We start from the raw sequence: 12777 nt of genomic DNA, 5'->3' as shown, positions 1-12777 counted from the left end.
GAAAGCTTATGCTCAAATTGGCTAGTTTCTAAGGTGCCACAAGTACTCCTTTTATTTTCGTGAATACAGACTAACACGGCTGCTACTCTAAAGCCTACAAAGGAATTCATTTATCCACTTCTATACTCTTTCACTTGTTTCCTCTAGGTAGCTATTAATCATCTTCCCACTTTCAAAACCAACATGAAAAATGTATAAATTTGGGCAAAGGTGGAACAGATAGGAGGTGATGAGCATGGCACATTTCTTGACTGGCCTTTAAGGGGGGAGAATAACTTTTTTTCCCTCTTTACCGCGGCAATTGGCAACTTACATGGCAACAGGCAATCTGCCCTATTTCCCTTCTCGGAATGTTGTCCTAGCATACCACAGAACATTGTCTGTTTGATCTGACAGGGAAGTATTTCAATTTTCACCATTTTGGGAATTATCCTTGCATAGTTTTACTGACATCTTCCACTTTGTGTTCTTTCCCTAGCGCAGCAAACTCAGTTTTCACCTTTTTTTAAATGCCAGAAGCGATGCTTTTTTGCTTGCTCTGGATCACTGCCTTTGTACGCCCTGACAACACACACATTCTCTCTTATTCAGCCAAGACAATATTGTTAATTTATTATTTTATCTCCTATTTGAAGAGGCAATTGCTGGTTCAATACTGAATGTGGCCCCCCTCCCTAAACCCCCCCTTCTGATCCTGAGGGCCATACCTCTACTCTTTCCATTTGAAAAATAACAGACTATCCAGGCCTGACTGTACATAGAAGATTTTAATAATGAATCACATGAAAAACTCAGGTTATGCAACTGAAAACTGAGTAATGACACCTTACATTCAACTTTGGATAATCTCACATTTTCCAGAAATGAAACAGATCCTAGCATCTTGTTAGTTTAACTCTTCTACTTTGATCAGTGAAATCTATGTATGAAGTAGTCACACACTTACAATCCATTTTTAATACTGCTTTAAAAACTAAGACACAGTGCAGCATTTTCCCATTAATTCAGATTTTAGAGAAACAAACATGGCACAAGCAGAACATTCATTGACAAATGTACAGGTTTGGCTGTAGATAGTCTGTAGACCCAAATAGAAAAACCAGTGAAGAACTGTCAGCATATTACATTCTAGCCTTTGATTGTTGAAGTTATAACACCATAAAAAGGGGGGAAATGTTGCTACGCAATACTTGAGAACAATTCAAAACCACCCCTGGGGTTGGAAATGAGGGAGTTATGCAAATCTTGGGTGTTCCCAGAAACCAAGTTTGAATATACTATAATCACCTCCCCTAGGCAGTGAGTGGAATGTTTGAACTAATATTCCCTGATGCTGACATTTTCACTCTGTACTGCTCTCTTACAGAAAGATTTGGAACAAATCAACAGGTGTCTAACCTCCACAGCTCCCTATCCTATAAGCCCAGAAGGCCCTAAACTCAGCAGAACTGATGTGATACAGCTCATAGGAGACAGGACACGGGGGCTACTCAAAGGGACTTTGCACTCCTTATGTGCCATGGAGACTTTTCTATTATGCCTCTCTTTGCAGTAGTGCATGCGTGCACATCTAGGCTGTGGCAAGAGAGGAGCTAATGGAGCCATATGTCACGGCACCTTCACCTAGAGAGGATGTAGAGCCCTAGTTGCTAGTACTATAAAAGCCCCTTAGTTGTGAAGGGAGGTTTCACCTGACCCCTCTCTGATCCTCTGTCCAAGCTTCATTTATGCATGCTTTGTATGCATGGCAGGAGAGCAGTGAACAACATTTGGGTCTTAATGAGGTGCTGAAAGAACCTTCATAGCTGAGCTCAAAATGAGATTGCTGGTGGTTGCATTCAATTATTGAAGGGTTAAACCTTGCTTCAGAAGTTCAGTAATATATCAGGATGCCAATGCAGTCTTAATTGATCAAAGGTCAATATTATCAAGGATTAATGCCTACCAAGTGCTTAGAAGATGAGCAGCATGAACTATTAATTTTAATTGTTATTAAGAGCCCATTTATAACAACCTAACTCAAGTGGAGTAGTACCTTACTCTGAGAGCAAGCCTAGCTTGTGAAGTAAGGTACCCCTCAAGTTGAGTAAAAGTTCTCCCACCATTCTATCAGTCGGAAAAGGAAGACCTCTGTGCTCGAACTGAGATTTTAAATGTTCGTATTGTTCACCAACCCAGCAGCACGGGCTTTGGCGATTTTTTTTTTTTTTTTTACTTCAAAAACCTGTGTAGCAAAAAATAAAATAAACCCAAGAAACAAAGAAACAAAACCACACACAGGCTGCACACAAGAGCTATGCAGTTTCAAGTACTTTCTTTAAGGAAACATACTGGTGTAGTTTTTCCCCCTAAAGATCTGATTAGTCCTAAAAGATTCTCCATTGGCATAATCCTGATTCATTACACTTTTCTTTAGCAGCAGAACAGTCTGATTGTCCATGATATTACCCAAATTATACATTGGAGTAACTCCACTGACATCAGTAGCTACCCAATGTAAAATCTGGTATGGAGAACGAGAGCATTCTTTCCTGTTACCCAGCAATGAAGTTGCTCCGTTGGGTAATTAAGTTCTAGTAATGGTTAATATGGGCAGTATGTACAAAAATATACAAATCACAGTATATCGCATTTAGAGAAACAAGGTGGGTGAGGTAATATCTTTTATTGAATCAACTTCTACTGGTGAGACACAAGTTTTTGAGTTTACACAGAGCTCTTCTTCCAGTCTGGGAAATGTGCTCAGTGTATCACAGCTGAATACAATCAAAATGAAGCAGCCAGTTAACATGTCTTCAGTCATGGGCTGGGGGAGGGAGGAGAAGGAACGGAGGAGGGACTATAGATTATTGCTTCCCCCTCCCCCCTTCTTTCCTTCCCCTATACCTGGATAGGTGGTAACTAGCCACCTCACCTTGAATAGTCCCTTGAAATATGTGTTAACTACTTATGCTAAACAATCTGTTCCACCTTGTATTTAGCAGTGACAGTGGGTATGTCTACATTGCAATCAGACAGCTGTGGCTGGTGTGTGCCACCTGACTCTGGCTCTCGGGGCTTGGACTAAGAGGCTGTTTAACTGCGGTGTAGATGTTTGAGCTCAGATTGCAGTCCAAGCTCTGGGACCCTCTCACCTCACAGGGCCCTAGAGACCAGGATCCAGCCTGAGCCCAACGTCTACACTGCAATTAACCAGCCCCATAGCCTGAGCCCAAGTCAGCTACCATGGACCAACTGCAGTACCCTCTGAGTACATTTCCCAGACCTGAAGACAAACTCTATGTAAACTGGAAAGGTCATCTCTCTCTCCCTGCAACAGAAGTTGGTCTAATAAAAGCCATTACCTCACTCACCTTGTCTCTCTCATACCCTGGATCCAAAATGGCTACTACAACAGCAGCATACAGCATAGATTATTTGGCAATAACAACTTATTTTAGGGTATGATTTAAAAACATATTAGGTTAAAACCAAAAAATCCTCACCGAGGCAAACATCTGAGAACAACTTTTTAAAAATAAAATATACATGTCAAATTTACAATTTTAGTATTGTGCAAAATAGCTCATAGAGAAACATGGCTCACCCTAAGAGATTGTACATGCTCACTGAGGACTTATCCCCAAAGACTGCTAATTATGGGATTTATTATTTTATTTAGAAAGTGCTTATCCCTATAGTATCTAAGCACCTAAGGAATTAAAGGAAAATAATTGAAAAATATTAAAAAGTGAGCCATAACTTGCCTAAAAAACACTAAGAATCAGGAAGAGTCAACGTCACAAACCAGAAACCCCTGCTATTTTCCTATCATGAAATTAAATGGACATTGGGTAACATTTTTAAAAGCACCTAAAGACTTAGGAGCCTAAGCCCCATTTTCAAAACTAACTTAGGCACTTCAGAGCATTAGTCCCATAGGCCTTCAGTGAGACTTTGGCTCCTAAATCACTTTTGAAAATAGGACTTGTGCTTTTAAAAAATGATACTATTGTTATAGTCTGGGCAGCTCAATGTTTGATTATTTTTTCTTCTCCTGTACCTATCTCCCCGGAGCCCACTATTCAGAATATGTGGAGTTTTTGTTTTCAGAACAAATGCTTCACTGTTATTTGCTTTAAACAACAGAAACACAGTGCCACCAATCTAGCACTCTTGCTAGTATTTGTGGGATGGAGGGAGGAAGCACGTCAGTAATTATGGAAACAAATTGCAGTTTGTCTTCTGGAGACAGTGGGAGCGAGAGAGGTTCTTATGAGGAAAGCAGCTAAAATTAAAAATGAAGGTGGAAAAAATTACCATGATACTGTCCCTTTCATTTTGAAGTGCAATTTTAAAAGCCTATTGGGAAAAGCTGAGAAATAAAACTTACCTCTCCTTCTCTTCGCATCCACTGACTCACACCCAATCTCTGCCACTAGCATATAGGTCCACCCATGCAAGCTGGCATGTGGCATGTTGATCAGCCAGTCCTTGCTCAGGATCCCTCCACCCAGTTCCCACTGCCAATCCAGTTTCCCTCTCCTAGTCCTGATCCCCTCCCCATCCATTCACCTGATGATCCACTCCACACGTTTCCTGGAAACTCTGGGTCTTGTTCCCACCAGGTATCACTGTACCTCATCTCAACTTCCCAGCTGCCACTGATTTACTTTATGCCCATATTCTCCTGGATTAAAAAACAAAAACAAAACAACCCTCCCGCCCCCAACATACACAGGGGTATTAATAACACAAATGCTGAACTGTTAGAATGATCACATGCTTTCCAAACCAGCAGAGCACATGGGTATTTTTTTTCCATAAAAAGAACACTGAATGCTTAGATTATTCTGTTTTTAGTTTCACCATTCTCCAGTGTAGAAGAGAAGTTATGTTCTTGTTCTTCACTTGATTTCATTTCTGATGAAAACTGGCTCATCTCCCGCCCTTCTAAAGTCACTTTATTCCTTTTGGCAAATGCCTGGCTGATTTCATTAATAGTCTTATTTTTTGTTTCGGGCAGGACAAAAAACAGATAAGTAGCTCCAGCAAGGCAGATGACAGCAAACACCAGGAAACAAAATGTCTGCAGTCCAGCCTGTGAACAGAAAACAAATGAAACCAACATTACAGATACTAGAGAGGCAAGAATCTTATGATTAGAAGTAATTCTTGGGAATTGTTTGAAAGAAAGTACATTAAACATACAGAACAGCAGCCTGGGTGAATTGCATTTATATTGAGAGACCTGGAGCAATTTTTTTGTACAATAGTACAAAGTACAATAGTAGGCTGCATTAATTGCAAGCCAGCAGAGCAAATCATTACCAGTTTAAACATGCTAATTTTTCAGTTACTTCATGAGGAAGGGAGGGTACAAAGAGCTTCCTCCAACCTTCTCCAGGACCCTTACTTAAGGGCCAGATCAGGAGCTCAGAGGAGCACAGGATTGCAATCAAGGTGCTCCTGAGTCATGTTGCACTCCAAAGCAGGTGATGGAGGAGTCACTCACATGACTTCAATGGGACCTGAGGCTGCTCACCACTTCTGAAAATCAGGCCAGTTACTTAGGTGCCTAAATATGGATTTCAACATCTAGGTTTGAAAATGCTGGCCAATATTTTTAGTAGCACCCCTTTGTACTTAGGTTAGCACAATATTAAGAATCTGTCACAGCCTTCAGGGAGCCGAATGAAAGTTTTGAGATTATAAAGTCAAACACAGATTTTTTTTCCCTCTGTTTCTAAAGTTATAGGTATATATTATATAGGAAAAGATGTTACAATAAGAGCTACCTTTCTCAAGAAAAGAGAGAGCATTGCAAGGATTAACTAAGATCAGTGATATGAAATACAATCCAAGTTTACATGCTTCAGATTTTACTGCTGCAAATGCTCTACTGTACAAAAAGTGATAACTAACTTCAATAATTTATCATGAAAACTCTAGCTAGATTGTAGGACTTGCATATTATCAAAATGACAGTGTTTCTATCCTGCTGGTTGTTAAATGACCCTTGTTAGTCTACCCAAGTTTTTATAAAACAATTTTTCAAAATGTGCTGTAGTATTCGAGACACAATATTGCAAGGTACAGTTTCTTTAAACTGGGAATGCAGACTGACATTCTGCCCCCACTGAAGTCAATGGCAAAACTGTCATTGACTTCAATGGAGCCAGGATATCAACTGGAGTTTTGAAGTATCTCCCGTCTCTGTTTTTATGTAACTTCATACACTCAAACCAGATGTGTATGGTACCCACAACAAATCTTTCATTTATTTTTATTTGCAAGGCAAAGTTTAGAACTAAGCATTGGTTGCAGACCTAATAAAAGAATAGCTACACACACATTGCATATTTTCCATGACATCTGACATGCAGTCATGAGTAAAAAATACAAAGGGAACTAGACATTACACACACACACACTTTTCTAAAGACAGAGGTTGCTAGAAGGCAAGTTGTATAGAAGACAAACAAAGACTGATTGGAGCAGGGGGACTGGCTCCTCAGTCTCCCACCTCCCCCGTTAATACCCTAGTTGCCAAACTTCAGGGTCATTCTCATTTTCCCTGGCCTAGTGATGTATTTAGCCACAGTGGAACAGCTTCAATAGGAGAGATAGAGGGCACCCTGCCTCAGAATATCCCATAGTTCAGTGGTTAGAACACTCTCCTGAGAGGTGGGACATCCATGTTCAAATCCTTTCTCCTCCGCTGAGAGGGTGGAATTAAAGTTGGGTCTCCTGAATACATCCTCGGTGAGTGCTGTAATCACTAGGCTAAAAATTATAAGGTGGGCGCCTCCTTCAGCTATTTTGTGGGGAGTGAGGCGGGTGCCTAACACATTCTCAACAGAGTTGAATTAGATGTCTAAGCCAAGTGACTCCAGGAGGGGGTTCCCAGTTGCAGATAAAGGGCAGAGAGAGACTGTTCCCTGCACACCTGGTCTTGGGTGCCTAGCTCCTTTGGAGGGGTGGGGTTTAGCATGCACCCATCTCATCGGAATCTCCCATTGGCTGCCTTGAGCAGCTCCCTGCCTACTCTGCTGGCTTTTGTGGATCATATTATACAGTGTCTATTCCTCCCCATTCATTGTATAGAGAGCCTAGCCTAACTAAGCCTCATGGATCACAGTGTGGTGCCAGTGATTCTTCTATGCACCTAAAAGTTAAGCATTGTGAAGTTCAGTGTCACTTTGCCTAAATCTCATTTGTGTATCTCGGCCCAAGTCACTATCCTTTCCACATTCAAATTCCGCTGAAACACTCATCTCTGCTGTGAAGCCTACATGAACTGAGCTATGATTTGTGTGTGTATATATATATATATATATATATATATATATATATACACACACACATATACACAGTTACAATTGGTCATTAAGTGTACAGGAACTGATGATAATTTCACACAATCTTTATGAAACCCTGACTTTCCCCAACCTTATAGTATATTCCTCCCCTCTTTGTTGTCCCACATCTACATTCTAGAATGCAAGCTCTTTGGGGTGTGGGGCATGTGTTTGTACTATGCCTAACATTATTTTACATGTCCCATTCAGTTACCATCACCTAAATACTAGGTGTCACAACTGATGCAAAACAAAACACTCTCTGGTGAAGGCTAAGTCCAATAAAAGAGATTTCTTACCCTGTCATTTTTAATATTCTGGCTGAATTACCAATTTGGCTAGTCACAATGTTTCCAGGGATAATTAATCTGGCTCTGCCCTTTTATTCACTTTTGAAATGCAAAGAAAGCACATCCTCTGATATACTGACTAAGGCCCCCTAAATGCAGCAGCCCAATGCTCCTGAAAAACCAAGCAATAATAAGAGCATGTACACATGAAATGAGGTAAGGACGCAGATCTGGCTTTCAAGCTTATGAACAGACAGAAACAAATGGATTTAATAGCTATGAAAAATAACTTCACAATGTCTCCATAAGTTATCCTGTCATCTTGAGAACTGTAATTTTGAATGTGAGTTTTCAGCTTTTAGTAGATTTGCATTTGATTTTTATCTTCCAGAGTGTAGTACTTCGTAATTGCCTTTATTGAACTTCATCTTGTTGAATTCAGATCAGTTTTCCAATTTGTCAAGATTATTTTAAATTCTAACGCTATCCTCCAGAGTACTAGCAACCACTCTCAGCTTGGCCTCATCTGCAAATTTAGAAGTGGACTCTCCACTCTTACCATTATCTAAGTCATTAATGAAAATATAGACTAGTACCAGACCAAGGACTGACCTCTGTGGGACCTCACTAGATATGTCAGCAAACCATTGACAACTCTTTGAGTACAGTTTTCCAATCAGTTTAGCACACACCTTAAAGTTATTTCATCTAGACTACATTTCCCTAGTTCGTGTATAAAAATGTCCCATGGGAATGCATCAAAAGCCTTACTAAAAATCAAGATATATCATGGCTACAGCTTCCCCCCATTATCCTCTAGGTACTTACAAACTGATTGTTTAATAATTAGTTCTAGTATCTTTCCAGGTATCAAAGTTAGGCTTTATTCCCCAGGTCCTCTTTGTTCCCCTTTTTAAAGACAGGTACTCCATTTCGATGTAAATGCAGTGCAGTCAATGGACCCTCTCAACAGGATAAAAGATACAAAAATGTTCCAAGCCTGCGTAGGGTTATTATTGTGTGCAGAGACAAAGTACAGGCATTATCTTCCCTCCACACCCAAGCAAACGCTGAAAGACACTGAGTATTGATTTTTGCCCTTATCAAAAGTCATTTCTTTCAAATTGCAGCATCCACCCACATGGAGCAAGTATTAGAGAGCTCATTTTCAAATCAAGAAAAGTGAAATGAGTTGAAAAAAGATCTAGTATTAAAATAAATGTTGCTATGATTTCTGTATATGCTGAAAGATTTTTTTAAACTTAAAGCTTTCAAAAGCTGTTAAAAAGAGGAAAAATCTACACCTGTTTACATTCTGTAAGTACCATAGCCTGGAAGAATGTCCCTTGCTGGATCATTTAATAATGTGTCAACTGATTCCTTATTCAGTCCATCTTGCTGTAGGGCTCAGTTACTAAGTGATGGTGTGATAATTGTAAAGAGGATTAAACTACCAGTTGGCAGGAGGTATTCTCAGAAACAGAGAAGAGAATGAGTGAATGAATTCATTCTGGAGAGGTGTTGAAGAAACCTGAGCTTTTGAAACAGGCCTTTTAAAATCTTCTCATTTGGAAAAAGAAACCTTAATTATCTTGCTCTGATGTTGACCTGATGTTTTTTAACTGAACTGTGAACCTTTTTGAGATTATTCTCTATGGAAATTTAATCCAAAACCAAACTAAAATGTATTGAGTATTTTTTTTATTTGTACCTGATTTGCCATCTCTAGAATAGCGGCAGTGTTTCATAATTATTATCGGATTACCCCGTTACTTGTTTGGGGAATTTTACCTGGGAACTGTTGCCCTTCTCTTCATTTTCCTAATCTGCTGTTTATTTACAGGGGCAAAATTAATGACATTTAATCAAGAGCCCATGTACTCTGCAACAACTGATATTTAAATTCATAGATTCATAGACTCCAAGACCAAAACAGACCACTCTGATCATCTAATCTAACCTCCTGTATAACATAGGCCTTAGAACTTCCCCACTATGATTCCAAGAGCATCTCTTTTAGAAAAACATCCAATCTTGATTTTAAAATAGCCAGTGATGGAGAATCTATCATGATACTTGGTAAACTGTTTCAATTGTTAATTACTCTGTTAAAAATCTACAACTTATTTCTAGTCTGATTTTGTCTAGCTTAAACTTCCAGCCATTGGAACATTATACCTTCCAACATTATACCTTTCTCTACAAGACTGAAGATACCACTATCAAATATTTGTTCCCCATGTAGGTACTGATAAACTGATCAAGGTAGCCCTTAACCTTTTCCTTTTAAGCTAAATAGATTGAGCTCACTGAGTCTATCATTACTGTATAAGTAAGGCTGCATGTCTGTCAGAGGTCATGGAAGTCACAGATTACCTGACTTTCGCATCGGCCAGTGTGGCAGGCAGCCCCTGGGCCAGCAGCAGTTTGGGTGTGAGAGGGGGCTCAGGGCCGGGGCAGGGGTTTGGGGTGCGGGAAGGTGCTTACCTTGAGGGGCACTCCCTGCAAGTGGCCGGCATATCCCTGCAGCTCCTCCTAGGCAGAGGGGTCAAGGGGCTCTGAGCGCTGCCCCTGCCTGCAGGCACCATCCCACAGCTCCCATTGGCTGCGGTTCCCGGCCAATGGGAGCTGCAGAGCGGGTGCTCATAACAGGGGCAGCGCTTGGAGCTTCCCTCCCTCTAGGAGCTGCAGGGACATGCCGGCCGCTTCTTGAGAGATGTGCGGAGCTGGGTAGGGAGTCTGCCAGCCCTGGCAACCCTCTTCCCCTAGCACTAGCAGGGGTCCCGGGTTGCGTGCCACTGCCTGGCCCCAGCACCAGTGGGGGTCCTGGGCCATGCGGCCCCCTGCACCCCTGGCACCAGCGGGGGTCCTAGGCTGACACTTGCAACCCCCCCACCCCATCAGCAGGGGTCCACTCCCAGCTTCGTCTCAGGCCACCCTTCCCAGCACCCACAGACCCCGGCCCAAGTTTTAGTTAGTAGTATATAGTACAAGTAATGGACAGGTTTACTGCCCGTGACCTGTCCATGACTAAAAATACCCATGACTAAAATGTAGCCTTAATTATAACGCATGCTTTCTAATCCTTAATCATTCTTGTGGCTCATCTCTGAATCCTCTCCAATTTATCAATATCCTTCTTGAATTGTGGACACTGGAACTGGACGCAGTATACAGACGTAACTGCACCAGTGCCAAATACAGGCATAAAATAACCTATTTGAGATTCCCCAGGTTATGCATTCCCAGAATCACATTAGCTCTTTTAGCCACAGTGTCACACTTGAAGCTTATGTTCCTCTGATTATTCATCACAACCCACAAGTCTTTTTCTAAGTCACTGCTTTCCACAAAGTCCCCCATCCTGTAAGTATGATCTTCATTCTTTATTCCTAGATGCATACATGTACAATTAGACATATTAAAAATGTCTATTGTTTGCTTGAACCGAGCTTACCAACAGATCCAGACCACTCTGTATCAGTAATCTGCCATCTTCATTACTTACCACTCCCTAAATTTTAGCGTCACCTGAAAACTGTATCAGTAATGATTTTATGTTTTCATCCAGGTCACTGATACAAATGTTAAATAAGATAAGCCAAGAACTGATCCCCATCGGACCCAACTAGAAACATAACCACTCAATCATGATTCCCCATTTACAATTACATTTTGAGATTTATCTCCTTCTGTCCCTTTGCTTCCCTTCTCAATTTTCTAGAATTCCTAGCTTCTGATTTTTATGTTCATTACTATCTCCCTTCCTTTTGTTATATATAATATTAAAAAATATAAATAAAGCTCCCTTCACTTCCCTGCTAACCCAAGTTAGATTTCTAAGCAATATGACCTTCTTCCTTGATTGTGGATTTTGGGTGTTCTTAATCAATTCCCAATTATCATTCTTATTTTTCTGATTAAATTTTTTAGCGAGGCCCTTTGTTTTCTGAAACACCCAGTGGAATACATTAGACATTCTGTATCAGCTCCTGAATTTACTGAATTAAATATGAAAGTGAATATCATCATCAATGCATTTTAGTTTGCTCCTAAATTTGCAGTTTTCAGAGTAATGTCACAGATTTTGACATTGCATGCCTGCATTTTAGAAATTGCCATGGGGGCAACTTAGAGGTCATGAGCATTGACTAGGGATGAATTGGAGTTTCTGGCACATGAGAGGATATGTGATGAGAACTGATAAGCACGCTGATCGGATGTTTTTATTAAAACGATCAGCAGTGAAATATTTACTCATGACGACATTTAAATTTGTGACAATATGTTTCAGAATCAGCCACCAACTGAGATGAATGCATTGTTGAAGAAACCCCATATGACTCCTTGCATCTACTTTAGGCAGCAGGAAAGCGGTAGGTGCAGGAGGTTTAAAACGGATAGTAAGAAAGTCACCCAGTCTTGATTTGAAGACATCATGAGATGGAGAATTCACTACTTCCCGCTGTTGTTTGTTCCAGTGGTTAATCATCTCACTGCTAAACATTTTGCCTAATTTCTAATTTGAAATTTGGCTGGCTTTGGGTTCCAGTCATTGGGTCCTGTCCTGCCTTTCTCCACTAGACTAAATAGCCCACTAGTACCCAGTATTTTCTCCCCAGTCACCCTCCAGTCTTCTTTTTGATAAATTAAACAAACTGAGCTCTTTAAGTCTCTCACGATAAGGCAATTTCTCCAGGGCAAGGCATTTTGTTGTTCTTTTCTGTACCCACTCCAATTTTGAATATCCTTTAAAAAATGTGGATACCAGACCTGTATGCAATATTCCAGGAGGAATGGGGAGGAGATTCTGAAAGGCATAAATTGCAGTTAGATGCCTAACTCCCATTCATTTCATATTTCCCCCTTAATACATGATGCAGCATTTAATTCTGTACTTGTAGTAGAAATAGCCCTAATGAGCTTTTCCTTGTCTAACCTTCCCATGAGAAAGTGAAAAGAAATGCTGATTATTTTGGTAAAAGATAGTCATTTCTCTAACTACAGACATAATTATTTTAAAACACCAAATACACTTATAAAAGCATAAAATAACTCGATTAAGATAATACCAATGGATAGGGAAGCCTTGTTACTCACTTTTTTGTCAGTACTCCCCATTATTCAAATTATTGTGCAGCATAATT

At 40.4% G+C, this 12777-nt stretch overlaps 1 protein-coding gene across 2 annotated transcripts in view; it reads right to left on the bottom strand.

The window, feature by feature from the left end:
* Positions 1-764: 764 nt before the first annotated feature.
* The window catches only part of SLC2A9 (solute carrier family 2 member 9), a 180167-nt gene continuing 168154 nt past the window's right edge, over positions 765-12777 (bottom strand). For both annotated transcript variants that reach the window (XM_084625976.1, XM_084625977.1), the window contains exon 12: positions 765-5080. In XM_084625976.1, coding sequence (XP_084482102.1) covers positions 4823-5080 — 258 coding nt within the window. In that variant the 3' untranslated portion in view covers positions 765-4822. The remainder of the gene's footprint in view (positions 5081-12777) is intronic.

This window comes from Lepidochelys olivacea (genome assembly GCF_965140295.1).
Source record: "Lepidochelys olivacea isolate rLepOli2 genome assembly, chromosome: 4".
Classification (NCBI taxonomy): Eukaryota; Metazoa; Chordata; order Testudines; family Cheloniidae; genus Lepidochelys; species Lepidochelys olivacea.
Note: the sequence above shows the minus strand (reverse complement) of the source record. Positions and strands in the feature narration are given on the sequence as shown.